The 23,013-nt window shown below is 43.7% G+C and overlaps 1 protein-coding gene across 2 annotated transcripts in view; it reads left to right on the top strand.

Moving 5' to 3' along the window:
* Positions 1–23,013, top strand: part of LOC111969967 (calcium/calmodulin-dependent protein kinase type 1) — a 105,873-nt gene that overhangs the window by 66,452 nt on the left and 16,408 nt on the right. Inside the window, exons 1-2 of one of the 2 annotated variants that reach the window (XM_070445578.1) lie at positions 9,483–9,585; positions 10,824–10,955. Coding sequence is in view for 1 of the 2 variants with exons in the window: in XM_023996387.2 (XP_023852155.1) it covers positions 10,824–10,955 (132 nt within the window). In the remaining variant the exon portion in view is untranslated. Of the gene's footprint in view, positions 1–9,482; positions 9,586–10,823; positions 10,956–23,013 lie in introns of those variants that run through there. The other variant, XM_023996387.2, reaches the window with a different exon arrangement.

The following is a 23,013-nucleotide window of genomic DNA, read 5'->3' as shown; positions in this document are numbered from 1 at the left end:
ACATCCCAGTCCACGTGATCGAAGCAATCTTGAAGTGTGGAATCTGATTGGTCGGACCAGCATTGAACAGACCTGAGCACGTGCGTTTCCTGTTTTAGTTTCTGTCTATAGGCTGGGAGCAACAAAATGGATTTGTGGTCAGATTTTCTGAAAGGAGGGTGGGGGAGGGCTTTGTATCCGTCGCGGAAGTTAGAATAACAATGATCCAGGGTTTTGCCAGCCCAGGTCGCGCATTCGATATACTGATAAAATTTAGGGAGCCTTGTTTTCAGATTAGCCTTGTTAAAATACCCAGTTACAATAAATGCAGCCTCAGGATATGTGGTTTCTAGTTTGCATAGAGTCCAATGAAGTTCTTTCAGGGCCGTCGATGTGTCTCGTTGGGGGGATATACACGACTGTGATTATAATCGAAGAGAATTCTCTTGGTAGATAATGCGGTCGGCATTTGATTGTAAGGAATTCTAGGTCAGGCGAACAAAAGGACTTGAGTTCCTGTATGTTGTTATGATCACACCACGTCTTGTTAATCATAAGGGATACACCCCCGCCCTTCTTCTTACCAGAGAGATGTTTGTTTCTGTCGCGATTCGTGAAGAAACCAGGTGGCTCTACCAACTCTGATAACGTATCCCGAGTGAGCCATGTTTCCGTGAAACAAAGAACGTTAAAATCTCTGATGTCTCTCTGGAAGGCAACCCTTGCTCGGATTTCGTCTACCTTGTTGTCAAGAGACTGGACATTGGCGAGTAGTATACTCTGGAGCGGTGCGCAATGTGCCTGTCTACGGAGCCTGATCAGAAGACCGCTCCGTCTGCTGCGCCGTTGTTTTGGGTTGCCGGCTTGGATCCGATCCATTGTCCTGGGTGGCGGACCAAACAGAGGAACCGCTTCGGGAAAGTCGTACTCCTGGTCGTAATGTTGGTGAGTTGACGTTGCTCTTATATCCAATAGTTCCTCCTGGCTGTATGTAATAAAATGTAAGATTTCCTGGGGTAACAATGTAAGAAGTAATACATAAAAAAAAAAAAATACTGCATAGTTTCCTAGGAACGCGAAGCGAGGCGGCCATCTCTGTCGGCGCTCCCACATCCCACACATTTTAGAGCTAATTACCTGCATTTCTATACATTTTGTCATGTTTATATGATATCTGAGTGAGAGTGATAGTAATTTGGCCATGATTAGCCTACTGCAAGTTTAGATGGCTGGCTAGACTAACTAGACTAATTTACCATTCAACATTTTTTATTTTAGCTGATATGGGCTAATTGAATGACTGTCAGTGATTGATATATAACAAGAGAAAAACTGCTGATGCACAACCACCTTTGGAAATTGCACCTTGTGTATTCTACTTTTCTTGAGTAAATTGAGACCCTGACTGAGTTCCTAAAAAAACACATAAAAAAAAAAATATATTTATATATATTTTTTGAATTTGATAAAATTACCAAGATCTGGACCTCGGTGTCCTCATATGTAGCTACAGCCCTGCACACCAGGTGTTTGTCCCTCTTACATAAGACCATCTGCTTTCAACCACTACCGAGACAGGGGTTCATGACTGATGGCCAAATACAGCAGCAACTCCCTAACACACAAGGCTCTTTGGATGGCTACTACAGGAAAGGTGCTGCGTGTTTATCAGACTCCATTTTGTCAAATAGTCTGTTTAGGTTTCACCTTCTGTATGCTGAACCTTTTGAGGGCTTGATGCTGGTCTGGGACATGCACTATTCTATTAGGGTCTTACTCTCCCAGTAATGCTGTTCCCTGCCTTTCCGTTGGTGTCATGGTGTCACGCCCTGACCATATCTATGGTGTTTTAGGTCAGGGCGTAACTAGGGGGGTTTTCTAGGTTTTATTTTCTATGTTGGAGTGAGTATGGTTCCCAATTGGAGGCAGCTGATGATCGTTGCCTCTAATTGGGGATCATATTTAGTGTGGTTCTTTTCCAACCTGCGTTGTGGGATATTGTTTGTGTTTAGTGCTATGTGCCCTTCCCAGCCTGGTGCGTCCTGGGCCGGCTCCCCGCACTCGCCCTGAAGAGCGTGTCATCAGTCCGGTGAAACCTGTGCCGGCTCCACGCACCAGGCCTCCAGTGCACCTCCCCAGCCCGATACGTCCTGTGCCGTCTCCCCGCACTCGCCCTGAAGAGCGTGTCATCAGTCCGGTGAAACCTGTGCCGGCTCCACGCACCAGGCCTTCAGTGCGCCTCCCCAGCCTGGTACGTCCTGTGCCGGCTCCCCGCACTCGCCCTGAAGAGCGTGTCACCAGCCCTGAGTCCTCTGCGCCGGTGCCCAGTCCAGGCACGGCGTCCAGTCCCGCTCCATGGCCGGAGCATTCCCCTGCGCCGGTGCCCAGTCCAGGCACGGCCTCCAGTCCCGCTCCATGGCCGGAGTCTTCCTCTGCGCCGGTGCCCAGTCCAGGCATGGCGTCCAGTCCCGCTCCATGGCTGGAGCCTTCCTCTGCGCCGGTGCCCAGTCCAGGCATGGCATCCAGTCCCGCTCCATGGCCGGAGCCTTCCTCTGCTCTGGTGCCCAGTCCGGGCACGGCGTTCAGCCCGGCTTCTTGGCCGGATCAGCGGTCTGAGTGGGTGCTACGTCCCGCACCGGAGCCGCCACCGGCGCTAGTTGCCCACCCTAACCCTCCCCATCTAGGTTCAGGTTTTGCGGTCGGAGTCCGCACCTTTGGGGGGGGGGGGGGTACTGTCACGCCCTGACCATAGATAGCCCTCGACTCACGCTGTGCTTTGGTCCACTCATTATCACGAACATGACAAATTATATTTTTTCTCCAAATTGGCATGTCTCATAATAAAAAATTTGACGTGAGGGAGATTTTCCCAAAGTTGCCAAAGAGGAAAAAAAGTTATCTGTCTGTATTTAGTTCAGTAGGACTTAATGAAAGTCTGCTGTATCACTTATCAGCACATAATTTCCTTTGGCTGAACCTTTCTTTGTTCCAGAAGCTTCCACACTATATGTGACTACCTCTCCCAGCAATGTTTGTGTGCTTGTCAGATCATAACACAGATTCTTCTGAGAACTTCTTCATATTGTAACGAGGGTTACTACAGTTTGCGTTACTGTGATTACTGGTAACTGTTTCCTGTTAGCCAAAACTATATAAGGATGTATTGCGTAATATCCACTTTGTTATAGTTTTGTATGGTGTACACTCAAGTTGGCTTGTTAGGATGGTCAAGATATTCCCGCTCTGTCTGAGCTAGAGTGTGCCTACAACTGTAATCAATAAGTACAGAGATTAAACTGTGAGTTCGGAAGTCTTACCTGTCGTCGTGCGTGGTCCACGTCTCTGTGTGAGTATATCTATGAGAGGTCTCTTCTTAAGCTAAGTCTTCCTAGCTGTGCCTATCTCCTTCATGTGTGGATTAGAAGATATCTCCAGTAATAACTAAAAGTACGACAGTATCCCTCTTCTGAAGAAGGCTCATGTCTTAACTTGATCAGCCTTTTCTCTAATAACACGTCTTTAGTTTTAGCCCAGTTTTCTGGGGCTGGCACAAATGTAAGCATTTCGGTCAGCCTAGGTTTACTTTCAGAGACAGAAGCAGGGGAAGAGAAGCAGCCACTTTGATCAATCTGGCGGAGGGGTGGAGGATAGGATCGAGGGATGAGGAGAAGAGCGGGGGAAGGAGAGAAAGCAGGGGAATGAGTGTGGTCTCTTTAATGAGCTAACCAGGACCATTGTTTCTGTCAGGCAGGTGTACATGTTATCAGAGGTGCTGAGGGAGGTTTGGCATGTCCACCTCAGTAGGGCTATAGCATGGGTGCCAGACAGTGGGTTCTGGTCTGTCGTCACTGGCTTATGCAGGAACAGACTGGCACCCCGGGCTAGCTGAGAGCTAACCCTGAGGGGGATTAGTACCACACAGAGAACTGTCATCCTCACTATATGTAACATGCTGTCACTCATACTGATAAACACAGCTCTATCAAGGTTCTCTTATCCTATCTTTTGTAGTCACGGCTGTCATTTCTTCATATCTCATTTTCTCAAAGTAGAGCTGAGGAAACAAGCTCCCGACTGCTAAATTATGAAGCATAACGTGGTGATTTTTTGTTGTTGTAAGATTGCTACGAATGGCATGGCGGAGAGGGTGTGGTCAGCCCGGTGGTGTTGTCTTGGACATGGAGGTCCTGAGTAGTCCTCTCCCTGTGTGGTACCTCTGAACCAGATGGCTCTCTGTGGGCCTGGCTGACCTTTCCTTTGCCTTGCTTCATTTGGCTCATATGTTCTTGTTTCCTTTCTGCTTGGCCAAGAGTCTTAGTTGTACAGATGGCTCAGTTGGTGAATGGTGCAGACAACACCAGGCCCATGTTCAGCAGGAAGGAAATAAGAGCAAATGCCCAAGATGGTGAATTCCTATCCTAGTTCCCCTTACTAATGGGGAGCTCTGTGTCTGCTTCCCAGAATCTTAAACATGAGCAGAGACTGCTCTTATCTTAGCCTGGTAGTACTTCATTTGACCTTTATTTCTGCCTCAAGACCACACTCGTTAGTGTGTGTGTGGATGGGTGTTTGCCTGTGTGTGTGTTTGTTTTGTATCCGTGTACGCTTTTTCTATGTGCATGTGTGTAAGAGAGTGTGTTAAGCTTTGAATTCCTTTGATGCACAGCAAAGTCATTAAAATCATAGAGAGAGAGAGGGGAGAGAGACCAAACCACACTCACAGGGGGGTTGCTGTTAGCGACGGAAGCTAAGCAACACCAAGTCTTTATTTTAAGCTCTATTAGCAGACAGAGAAAATGTTCTCTAACACTACTCTGCTGCCAGCCATGTAGAGATTAAATGGCTTGATTATTAAACACTGGTATGGCCTTTCTAGGGAGTTTTTCCTAGCCACCGTGCTTCTACACCTGCATTACTAGCTGTTTGGGGTTTTAGGCTGGGTGTCTGTACAGCACTTCGAGATATTAGCTGATGTACGAAGGGCTATATAAAATAAAATTGATTGATTGATTGATTATAATGTTAGTTTTGTTTCATGTAAATCAAATACCCTTTGCTTGTCAGTGTTAATGTGTCATAAGAACAGATAGGAGAAGTGTTTCAACTTCCCACATTTTGATAAAGATAAAGCTCTGTGCACATTCTGGCCAGTACGTCCTGTTTTTGTGTATTTTGCTTCTTTGTATTGTTTGCTTGATTCAGTGACTGTTTTATTGGTACATAATAATGTTTCTATTGGTTGGTAATAAGGTATTGTATGACATGATGACTGTGTGATGACTTGGAAAGATACAATGCAACTCTCTTAGTTCTGAACCTGTAGTTTGCATATAGATTATAGCCTTTACAAATAGTAGACTATAGTTTGCATGTAGCGTATAGGCATGAACATGAATACAGATACAGTTGTTTGCATAATGGCTGTGAAGCGATTACTTATACACACACTGTACCATGGCTGTATATAGTATACTGTGTGCATTAGAGCTGGTGTGTATGTTCTGCAGACCTACAGTAGTGAAGGGGTGCTAGCTCTACACTGCAAAAAGTGAAATGTAAGCAAGCCTGAATATCTTATATTAAGTGGTAATTTCCTTAAAATTAGTTTTTTTCCAGTTTTTCTTACGAAGCTACATTTTCTAATGTCATTGGCAGATATGTGTGCTTATTTTAACCTAGCATAGGCTTAATACAAGTTATTTCTTATTTTAAGATATTTTACCTTAATCATCTTAATGTACAATATCCTGAAAACTATCTTGAAGTAAGATAAATTACATGTATAAAGCCTTTTTTAGTTTACAATATGCAAAATTATCTAATTATCTGCCAATGATGTTAGATAATTTAACTTGGTAAACCAAAACAAGAAAAAAAGAAAAAATTTAAGTGAATTATGACTCATTATACAATGGGTGGGTCTAGTCCTGAATGCTGATTGGTTAAAACCGCATTCCAGCCGGTGTCTATTCCTCAAGTTACCACCGGCTATCTTGTGGGGGGCCGCCAGGGTGCTGTAATCCCAAATTAAATGGCGGTAGAAGTTTGCAAAACCAAGAAACTGTTGCAACTGCACCCTGGATGTTCGATGAGGCCAATCCACCACTGCTTTCCCCTTTCCAGGATCCATCTACCTTTCCAGGATCCATCAGAATATTGCCCTCAGCAATGACATATCCCAGAAAGGTGGTAGAAGAGCAGTGGAACTCACTTCTCGGCTTTCACGAACAATTGGTTCTCCAGGAGGCCCTGAAGGACCTGTCTGACATGGAGTACATGTTCTTGGGCAGATCGGTAAAAAAACAGGATGTTGTCCAGGTAGACGAACACAAACCGGTTTAGCATGTCCCGAAGCACATCATTGACCAAAGCCTGGAAGACAGCGGGAGCGTTGGTGAGTTCAAATGGCATGACCTGGTACTCATAATGTCCACTGGCTGTGTTGAAGGATGTCTTCCACTCATCCACCTCGCGTATCCGAACCAGGTGGTTGGCATTCCGAAGGTCCAACTTGGAAAACACGGTAGCCCCCTGGAATGGTTCAAACGCCGAGGAGAGAAGAGGTAGGGGGTAACAATTTTTGACAGTGATATCGTTAAGTCTCCGGTAGTCAATGCACGGGCGCAGGGTCTTGTCCTTCTCCACAAAGAAAAACCCTGCGCCGGCAGGAGATGCAGACGGACGGACGGCCCCAGTGGCCAGAGACTCTTCAATGTACTTCTCCATAGTAATGGTCTCTGGTCTGGACAGAGAGTACAACCGACCCCGAGGTGGTGTAGTACCTGGGAGAAGATCAATGGCACAATCATAAGGACGGTGCGGGGGAAGGGAAGTAGCACGTGCCTTGCTAAACACTAAACACTGGTATTCCGTGGGGATAACAGAGACATCCACAGTCTTGCTAACCTCCTGAGGAAGGCGACTAGGGGAAGGCTGTGCTGCTTGAAGGCAGTGGGAATGGCAAAATGGGCTCCAACCCAGGATGAAGCTTGTGGTCCAGTCAATCACAGGATTGTGCTTTTGGAGCCAGGAAAATCCCAAAACAATTGGAACATGGGGCGTTGCAATGAGGAGGAACTGTATGGTCTCACTGTGGTTACTAGAAACCCATAATTGAACGGGAACAGTACTATGGGTGACTTCCCCTATAGAGCGGCCGTCCAGTGCGCTAGCATCCATGGGAACAGAGAGAGGCTGAGAGGGAATACCAAGCTCCGAAGCAATAGTGGCATCCATCAAACTTTCATTAGCCCCAGAATCAATGAGCACTCGGAGAGACTTAGATTGGTCTCCCCACAGCACAAGCACAAAAAAGGGTGTGGGAATTAGAGAACTCTCAGTCTGACTCACTATAGAACTGGTACCCACGAGAGACAAGAATTTCCTAATAGGGCAGGTAGCTATAAAATGTCCTGCCCCTCCACAGTACAGACAACAGTTATTATTCATCCTCCGTGAGCGCTCCCAAACTGATAGCCTAGTTCTTCCCAACTGCATAGACTCAGGAGTATCCAATTCACCCGTCGTAGATTCACGAGAGAGAGCTCAGGTGGCTTCAACTCCTCTAGGAAGAGCTGCCTTCGGAAACTTCCGGATTCCATAGAAGGTGAACGTGCCATATCGGGTGCACGAGTTTGCCCGAGACCAGACCTCCTCTCACTCTTGCGTTCTCTTAGGCGTCCATCAATTATAATGGTTAAGGCGATAAGGGAGTCGAGGTCCACCGGCAGTTCCCGAGCAGCTAGCTCATCCTTTACCTCCTCAGATAATCCGTGCAGAAAAGTATCGAAAAGAGACTCCGGATTCCAGGCACTCTCAGCGGCCAATGTGCGAAAGTCTTCCGCGTCGTCTGCCACACTACGGGAGTTTTGACGTCAGGCAGCCTTTCTCCCAGATACTGGAGACTCAAAAGCCTTTCTCACGTCTGCCATAAATTCCTCAAAAGGACCGCAAATGGCAGATTGTTGTTTCCAAACTGCCAAAGCCCAGGAGAGCGCCCTTCCTGACATTAGTGTAATTATATATGCTATCTTTGATCGGTCTGATGAAAACTAAGATTGCTGTAGCTCAAAAATAAGCGAGCACTTCGAAATAAAACCCCGGCAGGTACCAGGATTCCCTGAATATCGCTCTGGAGGAGGTACGCGGGGTTCACGGGGAGACGGGATAGGCTGTACAAACTCACCACAAATAGGGAAAAAATTACTGGGTGATTGTTTTTTTTCCAGAGGTGGCAGACAGTCTCTGAGCTAACTCCCTGATTTTCTCCATAATAACCTTTAACCCATGGTCGTGGCATTCCGTCAAGGAACTGAGTCCTTCCAAAAGGCCCTGTAGCAACTCCTGAGGTCTCCCAATGGTGGCTCCCTGCAGGGAGACAGCTTGGCAGAGCTGGTCCAAGTCTGCTGGGTCTGTCATGGCCAGTTTGTACTATCACGACACAAGGCGAGACCCAGATGCAGACACAGGAGACAGATGGTTGGAGTCTTACAATATATTAATATTTATAAATCCAATAGAGTAAGGCAAGAGAATGGTTGTGGACAGGCAAAAGGGTCAAAACGGTCCGGACGGTACTAAAGGGCAGGCAGAATCAAGGTCAGTGGAGGCAGGATGATCAGGCAGGCGGGAAAGTAGTTCAGAGTCAGGCTGGAGTCAAGACTGGGAAGACTAACAAAAAGAGAATAGCAAAAGGAGTACGGGAAAAACACGCTGGTTGACTTGACTAACATACAAGACGAACTGGCACACAGAGACAGGAAACACAGGGATAAATATACTGGGGAAAATAAGCGACACCTGGAGGGGGTGGAGACAATCACAGGAACAGGTGAAACAGATCAGGGCGTGACAGTGTTAGAGGACAATACTTTTTCACTGAGAATATAGCTTCAATATAATTGGCTTTGAGTGTATTGTTTACTCCCTCCCCTAGGGACCTGGCTATGCTTATGTACAAGTGTTGCTTTCAAACAGTGAGGATCTTAAGGCTCCGTTGGGACACTAGACTGTCAGCATAGTGACAGACTGTCTTTAGAAGCTCTGAAGCAAAATGTTGATTTTAGAGACTGACTGTGAAGGGATAGTTGGCTGTTAAAATACATTTCTGCTAGGATGCTTGACTATGTGAACATTTGGCTGTTTTAACTGTTGACTGACTGAAATACTGTTGACTAATTGTTAGTTTAGTTGACTGTTTGACTAGTACCGTAGTCTGTATAGAAGAGCACAGCTGTGAACTGTTGTGATAGGTGTGTGTTTGGTTAGTGTCTATGTGAGTGTATCTCAGAGGAGGCTCTGTCTGCTGGTATTAGTAGTATGTTGAGACAGTTTAGTGTTGAATAGCATCAGGGCCAGGCGTCTTCCCGGACTTGTGTCTCTTGGTGATGATAAGAACATCCTGTTAGGATCAGCTCAGTAAACACACCCACAACTCTGCTCTGCTCCATCTCAGCCAAGACCCACAGCACGTCACTGAACCAAAACCACTTGCTCTGTTCTTATGAATTAGTAATCATACTGCATAGACTTGTTTTCTTAACATCCCTCAGGATTTTCTGCTTTAATCAGAGCGATCGATGTTGTTTGGTTATGAAATACTTATAGGTGAGTAAATCTTTCTAGATGTTTTTTTCTTAGGCATCGTTATCAGTCATACATCTAAATGTACTGTTTAGACTAGATCATGTTTACTCTCTGTAATTACGTATCTTCTGAGTAAACAGAACACATTGACACATGAGAGGGTGTGGTACTGTCAATAGAGCTGGCTAATCCTGAAACAGACTGGCAAGCTTATGAGATCATCATTATCATTATCATCATCCATCATTGTCATTATCACGGGTCTTTTTTTGGAGAATGATTGCACTCTCTGCCATTTCTTGTCTGGTCTCTCCTGGGCGGCTTCATAGTTCAGAATGGCAACTGCCCCAGATTCTAGAGAGGAATTTGAACTGGTAACCTCCCCACCCCCTGATGCAGGGCTAGATTTGGGCCCAGAATCATAATGATCAGTTTATAACAGTGCTTCCTACGTGGTGGACTGTGGCCAGTCCCCTTGGGTTGCAGCTGGGTTCCGTTTCCACAGTAGTTAGATCAGTGGTTCCCAAACTTTTTCCATCATTGGGGAACATCCTTACTCTCTCTCTCTCACTTTCTCTCTCTCTCTCACTTTCTCTCTCTCTCTCTCTCTCTCACTTTCTCACACACACTCTCACTCTCCCACTCTCTCTGTCATTCTTCATTGTGTCTATCTCTCTCACGAGTTGACCTATGGTGTTTCCCAGATGATGCATCAGCAGCCAGTGGTATGTCATCATGGCAAAAAGCCTCCTGGGTCACGGCCAACTGTGGGTTTAGAATCTGGCCAGAAATATAGTATATTTTATCTAGTGAGACTAGAAAATTGTTTTATTTGAGTAAAATTGCAAAAAAGGTTTTGTAACCGCTGCTTGTTGAGACAAGATTGCGAGAGGTTTTCCAGATCTTGCTCCACTGACTTCAGAATGGGTACTGGAGCACTGAAAATATACATAGTAATGCCAACCAATATCCTCCCAGGCAAATGTCTAGTTTCCTCAGTATCCATTTAGAGGAGAAATGAAGAAAATATTTTCTTGTATCTAGGCCTCTTAGTAACATTTAGAATGGTTTGAATGGACAATGGGCTCCAACTGTAGAGCTGGGCTCTTTCTGGTTCATAACCTTTTACAATGACTTTTTCCTCTGTTTTCTCTTGGAGGGATGGCCTGGATTACTAATTAAAATGGTTGCTGAGAAAAATGATGTGAATAAGATTGGCGGTCTGTGATGTCTTTGGCTGACCTGTCTTTGTGTTTCAGGGGGGCTTTCTCCGAGGTGGTCCTAGCAGAAGAGAAGAGGACACAGAAACTGGTGGCCATCAAATGCATCCCTAAGAAAGCCCTGGAAGGCAAAGAGAACAGCATAGAAAATGAGATCGCTGTCCTGCACAAGTGAGTGATGAACACACACACATTTACACGCCCTTGTTGCTTATTGATGTTAGGTGAGCAAGTGATTTAACTCTGAGACGAATAGTGACTACAATTGCAGTAATGACAGTCTGGTTAAAATACCTCCCTTTAAAACTGTGGAATTACGGACTACAGCCGGAAACTACGAAACTAGAGGGGCTTAAGCTATTTATAGTGCTCTTGTTACCTGGGTTACATGAGACACAGGCCTAGTGAATATACAGGGATATTTCTAGAACTGAGAACGTGGGGACGAGAGAGAGATTGTGAGGGAGAGAGAGGAGAGACAGAAAGAGAAAGAAAGAGACAGACAGAAAGAGAGAGATACAGAGAGAGACCTTAAACTCCTAAAAGTCAAATTAAGCCAGAATTGTAACATTTCCATTGCAGATAACCTCATTCTTCTGGCAGTGACACAGCCTCCTACTCTTCCCATTTGTGTATTCCCATGAGGTCATGAACTGTCAGAGAAACCTGAAGTGAGATTCTGAACTCTGTCTGTCTGTTTACCCAATTACTCAAGGCAAGATGGCTGCCTCTTAATGACGGTGTAAAACATCTGTTAGAGGACATCACCACTGCACCCATGAAACAACTTATCTGACAACTCAAAATGAATTCTTCCTCTGCTCTATGTTCGCCAAATACTTCAGTCCTAGACTGCCATCGTTGAAGTCGTTTGTGGTGACGTCAAAATTAGGGGTGTTATACAAAACAAAGTCATCAGCGATCGGATCATCTCTAACCAATCAGAGTATCAAAGCCAATGACGAATTTTCAAAATGCCGCTTTGTGTTCTGGCTTTGGCCCAATCCATCAGTTTCTGCGACCAACCAGAATGGTTAGAATGTGTTCACGTTCTAGAAATCGTAGGGGAGGTACTCAGATCCAGACTCATAGCGGAGAAGAAACTAAAGTCCGTCGGAGTGGCATAGCGTTTTGCTGGAGCGATGATTTTGGGTAGTAAGGCAATGAAACAAGACAAAGCTGCTTAGTCACCCAGAGTTGCATCAGACAGCATGAAGTAAAAAACTGTGTAGAATATAGTGGGTAGTTGATATCAGTGGAAGGGTTGTGGATAGTTATCTGTTAACCTTTCTAGGACACACGTTCCGCTAGCGGAACCCCTCGACAAAAATTCAAAAATATTCAAAAAAATTCAAAAATATTTTTGGGAAATATATAACTTTCACACATTAACAAGTCCAATACTGCAAATGAAAGATAAATATCTTGTTAATCTACCCATCGTGTCCGATTTAAAAAATGCTTTACAGCGAAAACACAACATATGATTATGTTAGATCACCGCCAAGTCCAAAAAACACAACCATTTTCCCAGCCAAAGATAGGAGTCACAAAAAGCAGAAATAGAGATAAAATTAATCACTAACCTTTGATGATCTTCATCAGATGACACTCATGTTACACAATACATGTATGTTTTGTTCGATAATGTGCATATTTATATCTAAAAATCTCAGTTTACATTGGCGCCATGTTCAGAAATGGCTCCAAAATATCCGGAGAAATTGCAGAGAGCCACATCAAATAACAGAAATAGTCGTTATAAACTTTGATGAAAGATACATGTTTTACATATAATTAAAGATACACTTCAAAAAGTTATATTACAGGTCGAATAAACTTGTCAAACTAAGTATAGAATCAATCTTTAGGATGTTGTTATCATAAATATTCAATAACGTTCCAACCTGAGAATTCCTTTGTGTCTATAGAAGTAATGGAACGCAAGTCGATATCATGTGGAATGCGCGTGACCAGGACCTGGCCCTCTGCCAGACCACTGACTCAAACAGCTCCCATCCGGCTCAACATCACAGTAGAAGCTTAATTCAACATTCTACAGACTGTTGAGATCTAGTGGAAGCCGTAGGAAGTGCAAACAGATCCATATCCCACTGGGATTTCAATAGGCGATGAGTTGAAAATCAACCAGCCTTAGAATTCCCACTTCCTGTTTGGATTTTTTCTCAGGTTTTTGCCTGCCATATGAGTTCTATTATACTCACAGACATCATTCAAACAGTTTTAGAAACTTCAGAGTGTTTTCTATCCAATAGTAATAATAATATGCATATATTAGCATCTGGGACAGAGTAGGAGGCAGTTCACTCTGGGCACGCTATTCATCCAAAGTGAAAATGCTGCCCCCTATCCCTAAAAAGTTAACAGTCTGTAATCAACCCCGAGCCCCTACAAACCTCTTCATGGTCCCTCATAGATCTGTAACATCACATGGCAAAGTGTTAATCAAGTTTAAACAAATAAGAGGGACAGTTTCTTACTTCTTACTGAGATAGAGAGAGATAAGGATAACCCTTTATAGCTGTTGAAGGGGCTGTGCCGCTAACTTCCCTTACTCTACTCTAGTTTAGCCTACTGTACTGTACTGCACTGTACTGCATGTATCCCCCAGAGTCCTGCACAAAACCATTAGTCAGCCCCTGTATGGAGCAATTCATTACCTCTGCTCACTCTCAACTCAATGAAACACTTTACAGAGACCATAATGAAATTGAAAGGCTTTTATAATCTCCCTCTTGTCTCAGTTGGATCCCTGCCAATGATAATGTGTTGTGATTTTCCTCAGGCAGCAATGCTTCAGGCAGGACATAGGAACACACGTGATACAAAATTGATACTGCGGTGCGGTTCCATTTTTGTTTTGGCCTCTCTCCGAGCCGTGCCAGTGTGACAAGTGTCTGTCATCACTGGGGTGCCTGCCATCTCAAAATGTAGTGACACAGATGGATGGACTATCAGTAGCTTAAGGGGAAAGCAATGTATTCTACCTGCGCTGTGCCATGATACTTTGGTGTAGAGAGAGAGACACCTTTTGATAGAGGAGCTACTCTGTTGTAGTCATAGGAGGATTTGGCCTTGTGTTAGAGCATTGTTAGCTTTCTACCCCATTCATGGCTCCTACACTCAAACTGAGCTCAAACCAAAGATTGAAAAATGACAGTAAAGAAGATTGTGAGGAGTGTCTGAGTGAGAGAGAGTTAGTGAGTGAGTGAGTGAATAGTGAGTGTGTATGTGTGTGTGCGTGTCTGGGGGTGTGTGTGTAAACAGTCTTTCTCATTCTTTGAGTTTAAGGTGAAGTGTTTTAGGTGGGCAGCATGGGGATGATGGAAGAAAGCCACCTCCAGAGCCGTGACTCACCTGCTCAGTGTTCTGTTCTGTCTCCACGCCAATGACTCTCAGGGGGGGGGCGTCAGAATACACTGCTCAACCAATTAGAGAGACGCCTGCCACCACACAGTCTGACAACACTGGCAACACAACTCTAGCTCCAGCTTAAACTAATATTAGTGATAATTAGTATCATACATATTGTAATCTCTCGTAGACGGACTGTGTAACCAGAAATGGTACCGTAGAGCTGTCATGATACAATGAAAGATGTGAGATAATGAGCAGCATTAGTTCCGGTGCTTTGGACAAATCAGGATTTTGCAGGTGTTAGCATCTTTCGAATTTCAGAAGGGGAGGTTTTGACCTATAGATTTGTCATAACTTGCAAAGAGAGAGGGTTGAGCTCTTCTTTCCTTCTCTTAACATGGACCCAGAACTTAATCAAGCATCTGACCAATTACATGAGACTTTAGCTCTGGGTTAACCAAGATTATATATATTGTAACGGCTTCCGTCGGTAGAAGGAGAGGAGGACCAAAGCACAGCGTGGTATGTATCCATATTTATTAGAATACTTTTTCTATAATGAACAAAACAATAAACAGACGAAAACCGAACGAAGCTACAGTCCTGAACTAGAGAACACAAAAACTGATGAACGCAAGAACAGGAACACACGAACAGGAACAACCACCCACAAACCAACAGTGAAAACAGGCTACCTTAATATGGTTCCCAATCAGAGACAATGGCAAACACCTGCCTCTGATTGAGAACCATATTAGGCCAAACAACAAACCCAACATAGAAACACAAAACATAGAATGCCCACCCAGCTCACGTCCTGACCAACACTAAAACAAGAAAACACAAAAGAACTATGGTCAGAACGTGACATATAAAGTACTTTTTAATATAAAATAATACTTGTTCATATGAAGTGCTCCCTATGATGTTTATTTAGATACAGAATTTTGTATTTATTTGTATTTATTTATTTTATTTTTTATTTCACCTTTATTTAACCAGGTAGGCAAGTTGAGAAAGAGTTCTCATTTACAACTGCGACCTGGCCAAGATAAAGCAAAGCAGTTCGACACATATAACAACACAGAGTTACACATGGAGTAAAACAAACATACAGTCAATAATACAGTAGAAAAATAAGTATATATACAATGTGAGCAAATGAGGTGAGATAAGGGAGGCAAAGGCAATAAATAGGCCATGGTAGCGAAGTAAATACAATATAGCAATTAAAACACTGGAATGGTAGATTTGACAGTAGATGAGTGTGCAAAGTAGAAAAACTGGGGTGCAAAGGAGCAAAATAAATAAATAAATACAGTAGGGGAAGAGGGTAGGTTTTTGGGCTATTTATAGATGGGCTATGTACAGGTGCAGTGATCTGTGAGCTGCTCTGACAGCTGGTGCTTAAAGCTAGTGAGTGAGATAAGTGTTTCCAGTTTCAGAGATTTTTATAGTTCGTTCCAGTCAATGGCAGCAGAGACCTGGAAGGAGAGGCGGCCAAAGGGGGAATTGGCTTTGGGGGTGACACGTGAGATATACCTGCTGGAACGCGTGCTACGGGTGGGTGCTGTTATGGTGACCAGCGAGCAGAGATAAGGCGGGACTTTACCTAGCAGGGTCTTGTAGATGACCTGGAGCCAGTGGGTTTGGCGACGAGTATGAAGCGAGGGCCAGCCAACGAGAGCGTACAGGTCGCAGTGGTGGGTAGTATATGGGGCTTTGGTGACAAAACGGATGACACTGTGATAGACTGCATCCAATTTGTTGAGTAGGGTGTTGGAGGCTATTTTGTAAATGACATCACCGAAGTCGAGGATAGGTAAGATGGTCAGTTTTACGAGGGTATGTTTGGCAGCATGGGTGAAGGATGCTTTGTTACGAAATAGGAAGCCGATTCTAGATTTAACTTTGGATTGGAGATGTTTTATGTGATTCTGGAAGGAGAGTTTACAGTCTAACCAGACACCTAGGTATTTGTAGTTATCCACATATTCTAAGTCAGAACCGTCCAGAGTAGTGATGCTGGACGGGCGGGCAGGTGCAGGCAGCGATCGGTTGAAGAGCATGCATTTAGTTTTACTTGTATTTAAGAGCAGTTGGAGGCCACGGAAGGTGGAGTTTTATTTCATTGAAGCTCGTCTGGAGGGTTGTTACCACAGTGTCCAAAGAAGGGCCAGAAGTATACCGAATGGTGTCGTCTGCGTAGAGGTGGATCAGAGACTCACCAGCAGCAAGAGCGACATCATTGATGTATACAGAGAAGAGATTCGGCCCGAGAATTGAACCCTGTGGCACCCCCATAGAGACTGCCAGAGGCCCATACAACAGGCCCTCCGATTTGACACACTGAATTCTGTCGGAGAAGTAGTTGGTGAACCAGGCGAGGCAATCATTTGAGAAACCAAGGCGGTTGAGTCTGCCCATTAGGATGTGGTGATTGACAGAGTCGAAAGCCTTGGCCAGGTCAATGAATACGGCTGCACAGTATTGTTTCTTATCGATGGTGGTTAAGATATCGTTTAGGACCTTGAGCGTGGCTGAGGTGCTCCCATGACCAGCTCTGAAACCAGATTGCATAGCGGAGAAGGTACGGTGGGATTCGAAATGGTCGGTGATCTGTTTGTTAACTTGGCTTTCGAAGACCTTAGAAAGGCAGGGTAGGATAGATATAGTTCTGTAGCAGTTTGGGTCAAGAGTGTGTCCCCCTTTGAAGAGGGGGATGAACGCAGCTGCTTTCCAATCTTTGGGAATCTCAGACGACACGAAAGAGAGGTTGAACAGGCTAGTAATAGGGGTTGCAACAATTCCGGCAGATAATTTTAGAAAGAAAGGGTCCAGATTGTCTAGCCAGGCTGATTTGTGGGGGTCCAGATTTTGCAGCTCTTTCAGAACATCAGCTGACTGGATTTGGGAGAAGGAGAAATGAGGAAGGCTTGGGCGAGTTGCTATGGGGGATGCAGTGCTGTTGAACGGGGTAGAGGTAGCCAGGTGGAAAGCATGGCCAGCTTTAGAAAAATGCTTATTGAAATTCTCAATTATAGTGGATTTATCGGTGGTGACAGAGTTTCCTATCCTCAGTGCAGTGGGCAGCTGGGAGGAGGTGCTCTTATTCTCCATGGACTTTACAATGTCCCAGAACTTTTTTGAGTTTGTGTTGCAGGAAGCAAACTTCTGCTTGAAAAAGCTAGCCTTGGCTTTTCTAACTGCCTGTGTATATTGGTTTCTAACTTCCCTGAAAAGTTGCATTTCACGGGGGCTGTTCGATGCTAATGCAGAACGCCACAGGATGTTTTTGTGCTGGTTAAGGGCAGTCAGGTCTGGAGAGAACCAAGGGCTGTATCTGTTCTTGGTTCTAAATTTCTTGAATGGGGCATGCTTATTTAAGATGGTGAGGAAGGCATTTTTAAAGAATAACCAGGCATCCTCTACTGACGGGATGAGGTCAATATCCTTCCAGGATACCTCGGCCAGGTCAATTAGAAKGGCCTGCTCGCTGAAGTGTTTCAGGGAGCGTTTGATAGTGATGGGTGGAGGTCGTTTGACCGCTGACCCATTACGGATGCAGGCAATGAGGCAGTGATCGCTGAGATCTTGGTTGAAAACAGCAGAGGAGAATTTAGAGGGAAAGTTGGTTAGGATGATATCTATGAGGGTGCCCGTGTTTACGGCTTTGGGGTTGTACCTGGTAGGTTCATTGATAATTCGTGTGAGATTGAAGGCATCAAGCTTAGATTGTAGGATCGCCGGGGTGTTAAGCATGTCACAGTTTAGGTCACCTAGCAGCATGAGCTCTGAAGATAGATGGGGGGCAATCAATTCACATATGGTATCCAGAGCACAGCTGGGGGCAGAGGGTGGTCTATAGCAGGCGGCATCGGTGAGAGACTTGTTTTTAGAGAGGTGGATTTTTAAAAGTAGAAGTTCAAATTGTTTGGGTACAGACCTGGATAGTATGACAGATCTCTGCAGGCTATCTCTGCAGTAGATTGCAACACCGCCCCCTTTGGCCGTTCTATCTTGTCTGAAAATTTTGTAGTTAGGGATGGAGATTTCAGAGTTATTGGTGGTCTTCCTAAGCCAGGATTCAGACACGGCTAAGACATCCGGGTTGGCAGAGTGTGCTAAAGCAGTGAATAAAACAAACTTAGGGAGGAGGCTTCTAATGTTAACATGCATGAAACTAAGGCTTTTACGGTTACAGAAGTGATCAAAAGAGAGCGCCTGGGGAATAGGAGTTGATCTAGGCACTGCATGGCCTGGATTCACCTCTACATCGCCAGAGGAACAGAGGAGGAGTAGGATAAGGGTATGGCTAAAAGCTATGCGAATTGGACGTCTAGGACGTCCGGAACAGAGAGTAAAAGGAGCAGGTTTCTGGGGGCGATAAAATAGATTCAAGGTATAATGTACAGACAAAGGTATGGTAGGATGTGAATACAGTGGAGGTAAACCTAGGCATTGAGTGATGATGAAAGAGATATTGTCTCTAGAAACATCATTGAAACCAGGTGATGTCATCGCATGTGTGGGTGGTGGAACTGAAGGGTTGGATAAGGTATAATGAGCAGGGCTAGTGGATCTACAGTGAAATAAACCAATAAACACTAACCAGAACAGCAATAGACAAGGCATATTGACATTAACTTCTCTGGGATATGTGGGACAGTAGCGTCCCACTTGGCCAAAAGCCAGAAACGAAATGTAGCACGCCAAATTCAAATATATTACTATAAAAATCAATCTTTCATGAAAGACACCAAATTAAAGCTACACATGTTGTGAATCCAGCCAACATGTCTGATTTCAAAAAGGATTTACGGGGAAAGCACACCAAACAATTATGTTAGCTCAGTACATAGCCACAGAAAAACACAGCCATTTTCCCAGCAAAAGATAGTAGTCACAAAAAGCAGAAATAGAGATTACTTTAATCACTAACCTTTGATGATCTTCATCAGATGACACTCATAGGACATCATGTTACACAATACATTTATGTTTTGTTCGATAATGTGCATATTTATATCCACAAATCTCGGTTTACATTGGCGCCATGTTCAGAAATGCCTCCAAAATATCCGGAGAAATTGCAGGGAGCCACGTCAAATAACAGAAATACTCATCATAAACTTTGATGAAAGATACATGTTTTACATATAATTAAAGATACACTTGTTCTTAACTTTGGGCTGCAAGCCCGAAGCCGGGCACAATATGACAACAGCCACTTCAAGTGCAGGGCGCGAAATTCAAAATATATTTTTTAGAAATATTTCACTTTCACACATTAACAAGTCCAATACAGCAAATGAAAGATACACATCTTGTGAATCCAGCCAACATGTCCGATTTTAAAATGTTTTACAGCGAAAACACCACGTATATTTATGTTAGCTCACCACCAAATACAAAAAAGGACAGACATTTTTCACAGCACAGGTAGCATGCACAAAACGAACCTAACTAACCAAGAACCAACTTCATCAGATGACAGTCTTATAACATGGCTTATACAATAAATCTATGTTTGTTCGAAAAATTTGCATATTTGAGGTATAAATCAGTTTTACATTGCAGCTACCATCACAGCTACCGTCACAATAGCACTGAAGCAGCCAGTTAATTACAGACACCAACGTGAAATACCTAAATACTCATCCTAAAACATTTCTGAAAATACATGGTGTACAGCAAATGAAAGACAAGCATCTTGTGAATCCAGCCAATATTCCGATTTCTTAAGTGTTTTACAGCGAAAACACAATATAGCATTATATTAGCTTACCACAATAGCCAGAAACACAAGCCATTTACCAGCAGCAAAAGTTAGCGATCGTAACAAACCAGCAAAAGAATAATAATTTTTGACTAACCTTGATAAGCTTCATCAGATGACAGTCCTATAACATCAGGTTATACATACACTTATTTAGAGCTGAAATCAGTGGTTATACATTGTGCTAACGTAGCATATTTTTCCCAGAATGTCCGGATATTTTTATGACACTCACCTATTACTGACCAAATAAACTATACATAAACGTTACTAAAAAATACAATGTTGTATAGGAAATGATAGATACACTAGTTCTTAATGCAATCGCCGTGTTAGAATTCTAAAAATAACTTCATTACGACATCCAGCTTACGTTATAAGCGGAGAGATCCCAAAATCTGGGCGCAAACTAATAGTACACATGTTCGACAGATATATGAGAAATAGCATCATAAAATGGGTCCTACTTTTGATGATCTTCCATCAGAATGTTGTACAAGGGGGTCCTTTGTCGGGAACAATCGTTGTTTGGTTTTAGAATGTCCTCTTCTCCAGTCAATTAGCATGGAAGCTAGCAAAGTGCGCGGAAGCTCTCCTTCGTGAACAAACGCAGACAAAGCAACACGCCTAACGTCCTGAAAAAATTTCAATAATCTAATAAAACTATATTGAAAAACATACTTTACGATGATATTGTCACATTTATCACAATAAAATCAAAGCCGGAGATATTAGTCGTCATATAACGACCAGCTTTTCAGAAGGCAATACCAGGTCCCTTCTCGCGCGTTCCAGAAAACACGAAATTGGTGTCACGTCATGCCAAGAGCTTTTATTCGACCTCAGATCATGTTATACACTCCATTCTTTCTCTCACTGGCCTGTTGACATCTAGTGGAAGCGTATTGAAGTGCGATGTATACTAATACATATCAAGCACATTTATAGGCAGGCCCTAGAACAGAGCATCGATTTCAGATTTTCCACTTCCTGTCAGGAAGTTTGCCTGCAAATGAGCTTTGTTTTACTCACAGATATAATTCAAACGGTTTTAGAAACTAGAGAGTGTTTTCTATCCAATAGTAATAATAATATGCATATTGTACGAGCAAGAATTGAGTACGAGGCCGTTTGAAATGGGCACCTTTTATCCAGGCTACTCAATACTGCRRCTGCAGCCCAAAGAGGTTAATGCAACCGCTGTGTCAGATTTTTAAAAAACGTTACGTAAAAAGCACACCATGCAATAATCTGAGACAGCGCTCAAACAACAACATTTCTCCGCCATGTTGGAGTCAACAGAAATACGAAATTACATCAGAAATATTCCCTTACCTTTGATTATCTTCATCAGAATGCACTCCCAGGAATCCTAGTTCGACAATAAATCGTTGTTTTGTTTGATAATGTCCATTACTTATGTCTAAGTAGCTACTTTTGCTAGCATGTTTAGTGTACATGTCCAAACGCTCGCGCAAATGCAGGCGAACTCGGACGAAAACTTCAAAAATTTATATAACAGGTCGAATAAACTGGTTAAACTAAGTAGAGAATCAATCTTCAGGATGTTGTTATCATATATATCCAATAACGTTCCAACCGGAGCATTCCGTCTGTAGAAGTTATGGAACGCAAGGCGATATCATGAGGAAAGCGCGTGACCAGGAACTGTCAATCTGCCAGACCACTGACTCATTCCCCTCCCATCCGGCCCCACAACACAGCATAAGCTTCATTCCACGTTCTACAGACTGTTGACATCTAGTGGAAGGCGTAGGAAGTGCAAACAGATCCATATCTTACAAGAAATTGAATCGGCGATGAGTTGAACATTGACCAGGCTCAGAATTCTCACTTCCTGTTTGGATTTTTTCTCAGGTTTTTGCCTGCCATATGAGTTCTGTTATACTCACAGACATCATTCAAACAGTTATAGAAACTTCAGAGTGTTTTATATCCAATAGTAATAATAATATGCATATATTAGCATCTGGGACAGAGTAGGAGGCAGTTCACTATGGGCACGCAATTCATCCAAAAGTGAAAATGCTGCCCCCTATCATAAAGAAGTTAAGGAGAGGCATGCTTAGTCAAGTGATCATAAGGGTCCAGTGAGTAGTGAGGTTGGTTGGGGTCACGGCGATTCAGACAGCTAGCCGAGCCATGGGTAGCAAGCTAGCAGAAGATGGAGGTCTGTTTTTTGCAGTGGTGGGCCGTCAGGGCCAGCAAGGCCTTCTCTGCTGGCCTAAACATCATCAGAATATAATATTTTTTTTAAATATATTTTCCCACAAATATGTATTAAATTATTCCCCAGAGTAAGAGTTATACTCTTCATTTCATAGCTTTCCTCTTGGTTGCACTGCTTCCAGCCCCAGGTTGAGATTTGGAGGGCTGGTCTTTATGTTAGATCTTTTATCCAATCATATTCAGCCATCATGTGTTGCCAGGGGTCTAAAATCTGCCCTCAGGCCTTCAGTCCTCTATTCAATCAGAACCTCAACGGGGAAGAAGGAAGACAGATACTACCCAATTGGCGCTTCATATAGGATATTAATAATTTATAGAGAACGCCATTTCTCGAAGAACCTGAGTACATTTTCAAGAAAAAAGTTCATCAGACCACCGATGAAAGGAGAGGTCGCCCACGCGATTTCATTGGCTCCAATGCCTGTTTCTAGACGCTACAGAGGTGTCCCAAATTAAGGCGGCCTTGTACTATCAGGCCACCCGAGTGAAAAAGCTGGGGTTATATATCGTTTCGCCCTATCATGCGTCAATCGCACTCTTGTGCACAATAACAGGATGGAGGGCCATTTTTGGGACACAAAGTTACTAGCCTACGACGCTATGGCTCCGAGAAGCCTAACAGCAGAACTGTACTTCTGGTGCGCTGAGGGAAGTTGGACTTATTAAAATTGAGCGACATAGTGATTGTCGATTTCGGAATTGATTCTCTGAGTAGCCACACTCGGCGTGATGGAACAAATCTTGTGAGGTTGTATAAACTCCGATGTATCAGGGATCTAGCAAACGAGACAGCCAGAAAGTACTCGGGTGCTTGGGCACTTA

This window comes from Salvelinus sp. IW2-2015, linkage group LG11 (assembly GCF_002910315.2).
Source record: "Salvelinus sp. IW2-2015 linkage group LG11, ASM291031v2, whole genome shotgun sequence".
In the NCBI taxonomy this organism is placed as follows: Eukaryota; Metazoa; Chordata; class Actinopteri; order Salmoniformes; family Salmonidae; genus Salvelinus; species Salvelinus sp. IW2-2015.
Note: the sequence above shows the minus strand (reverse complement) of the source record. Positions and strands in the feature narration are given on the sequence as shown.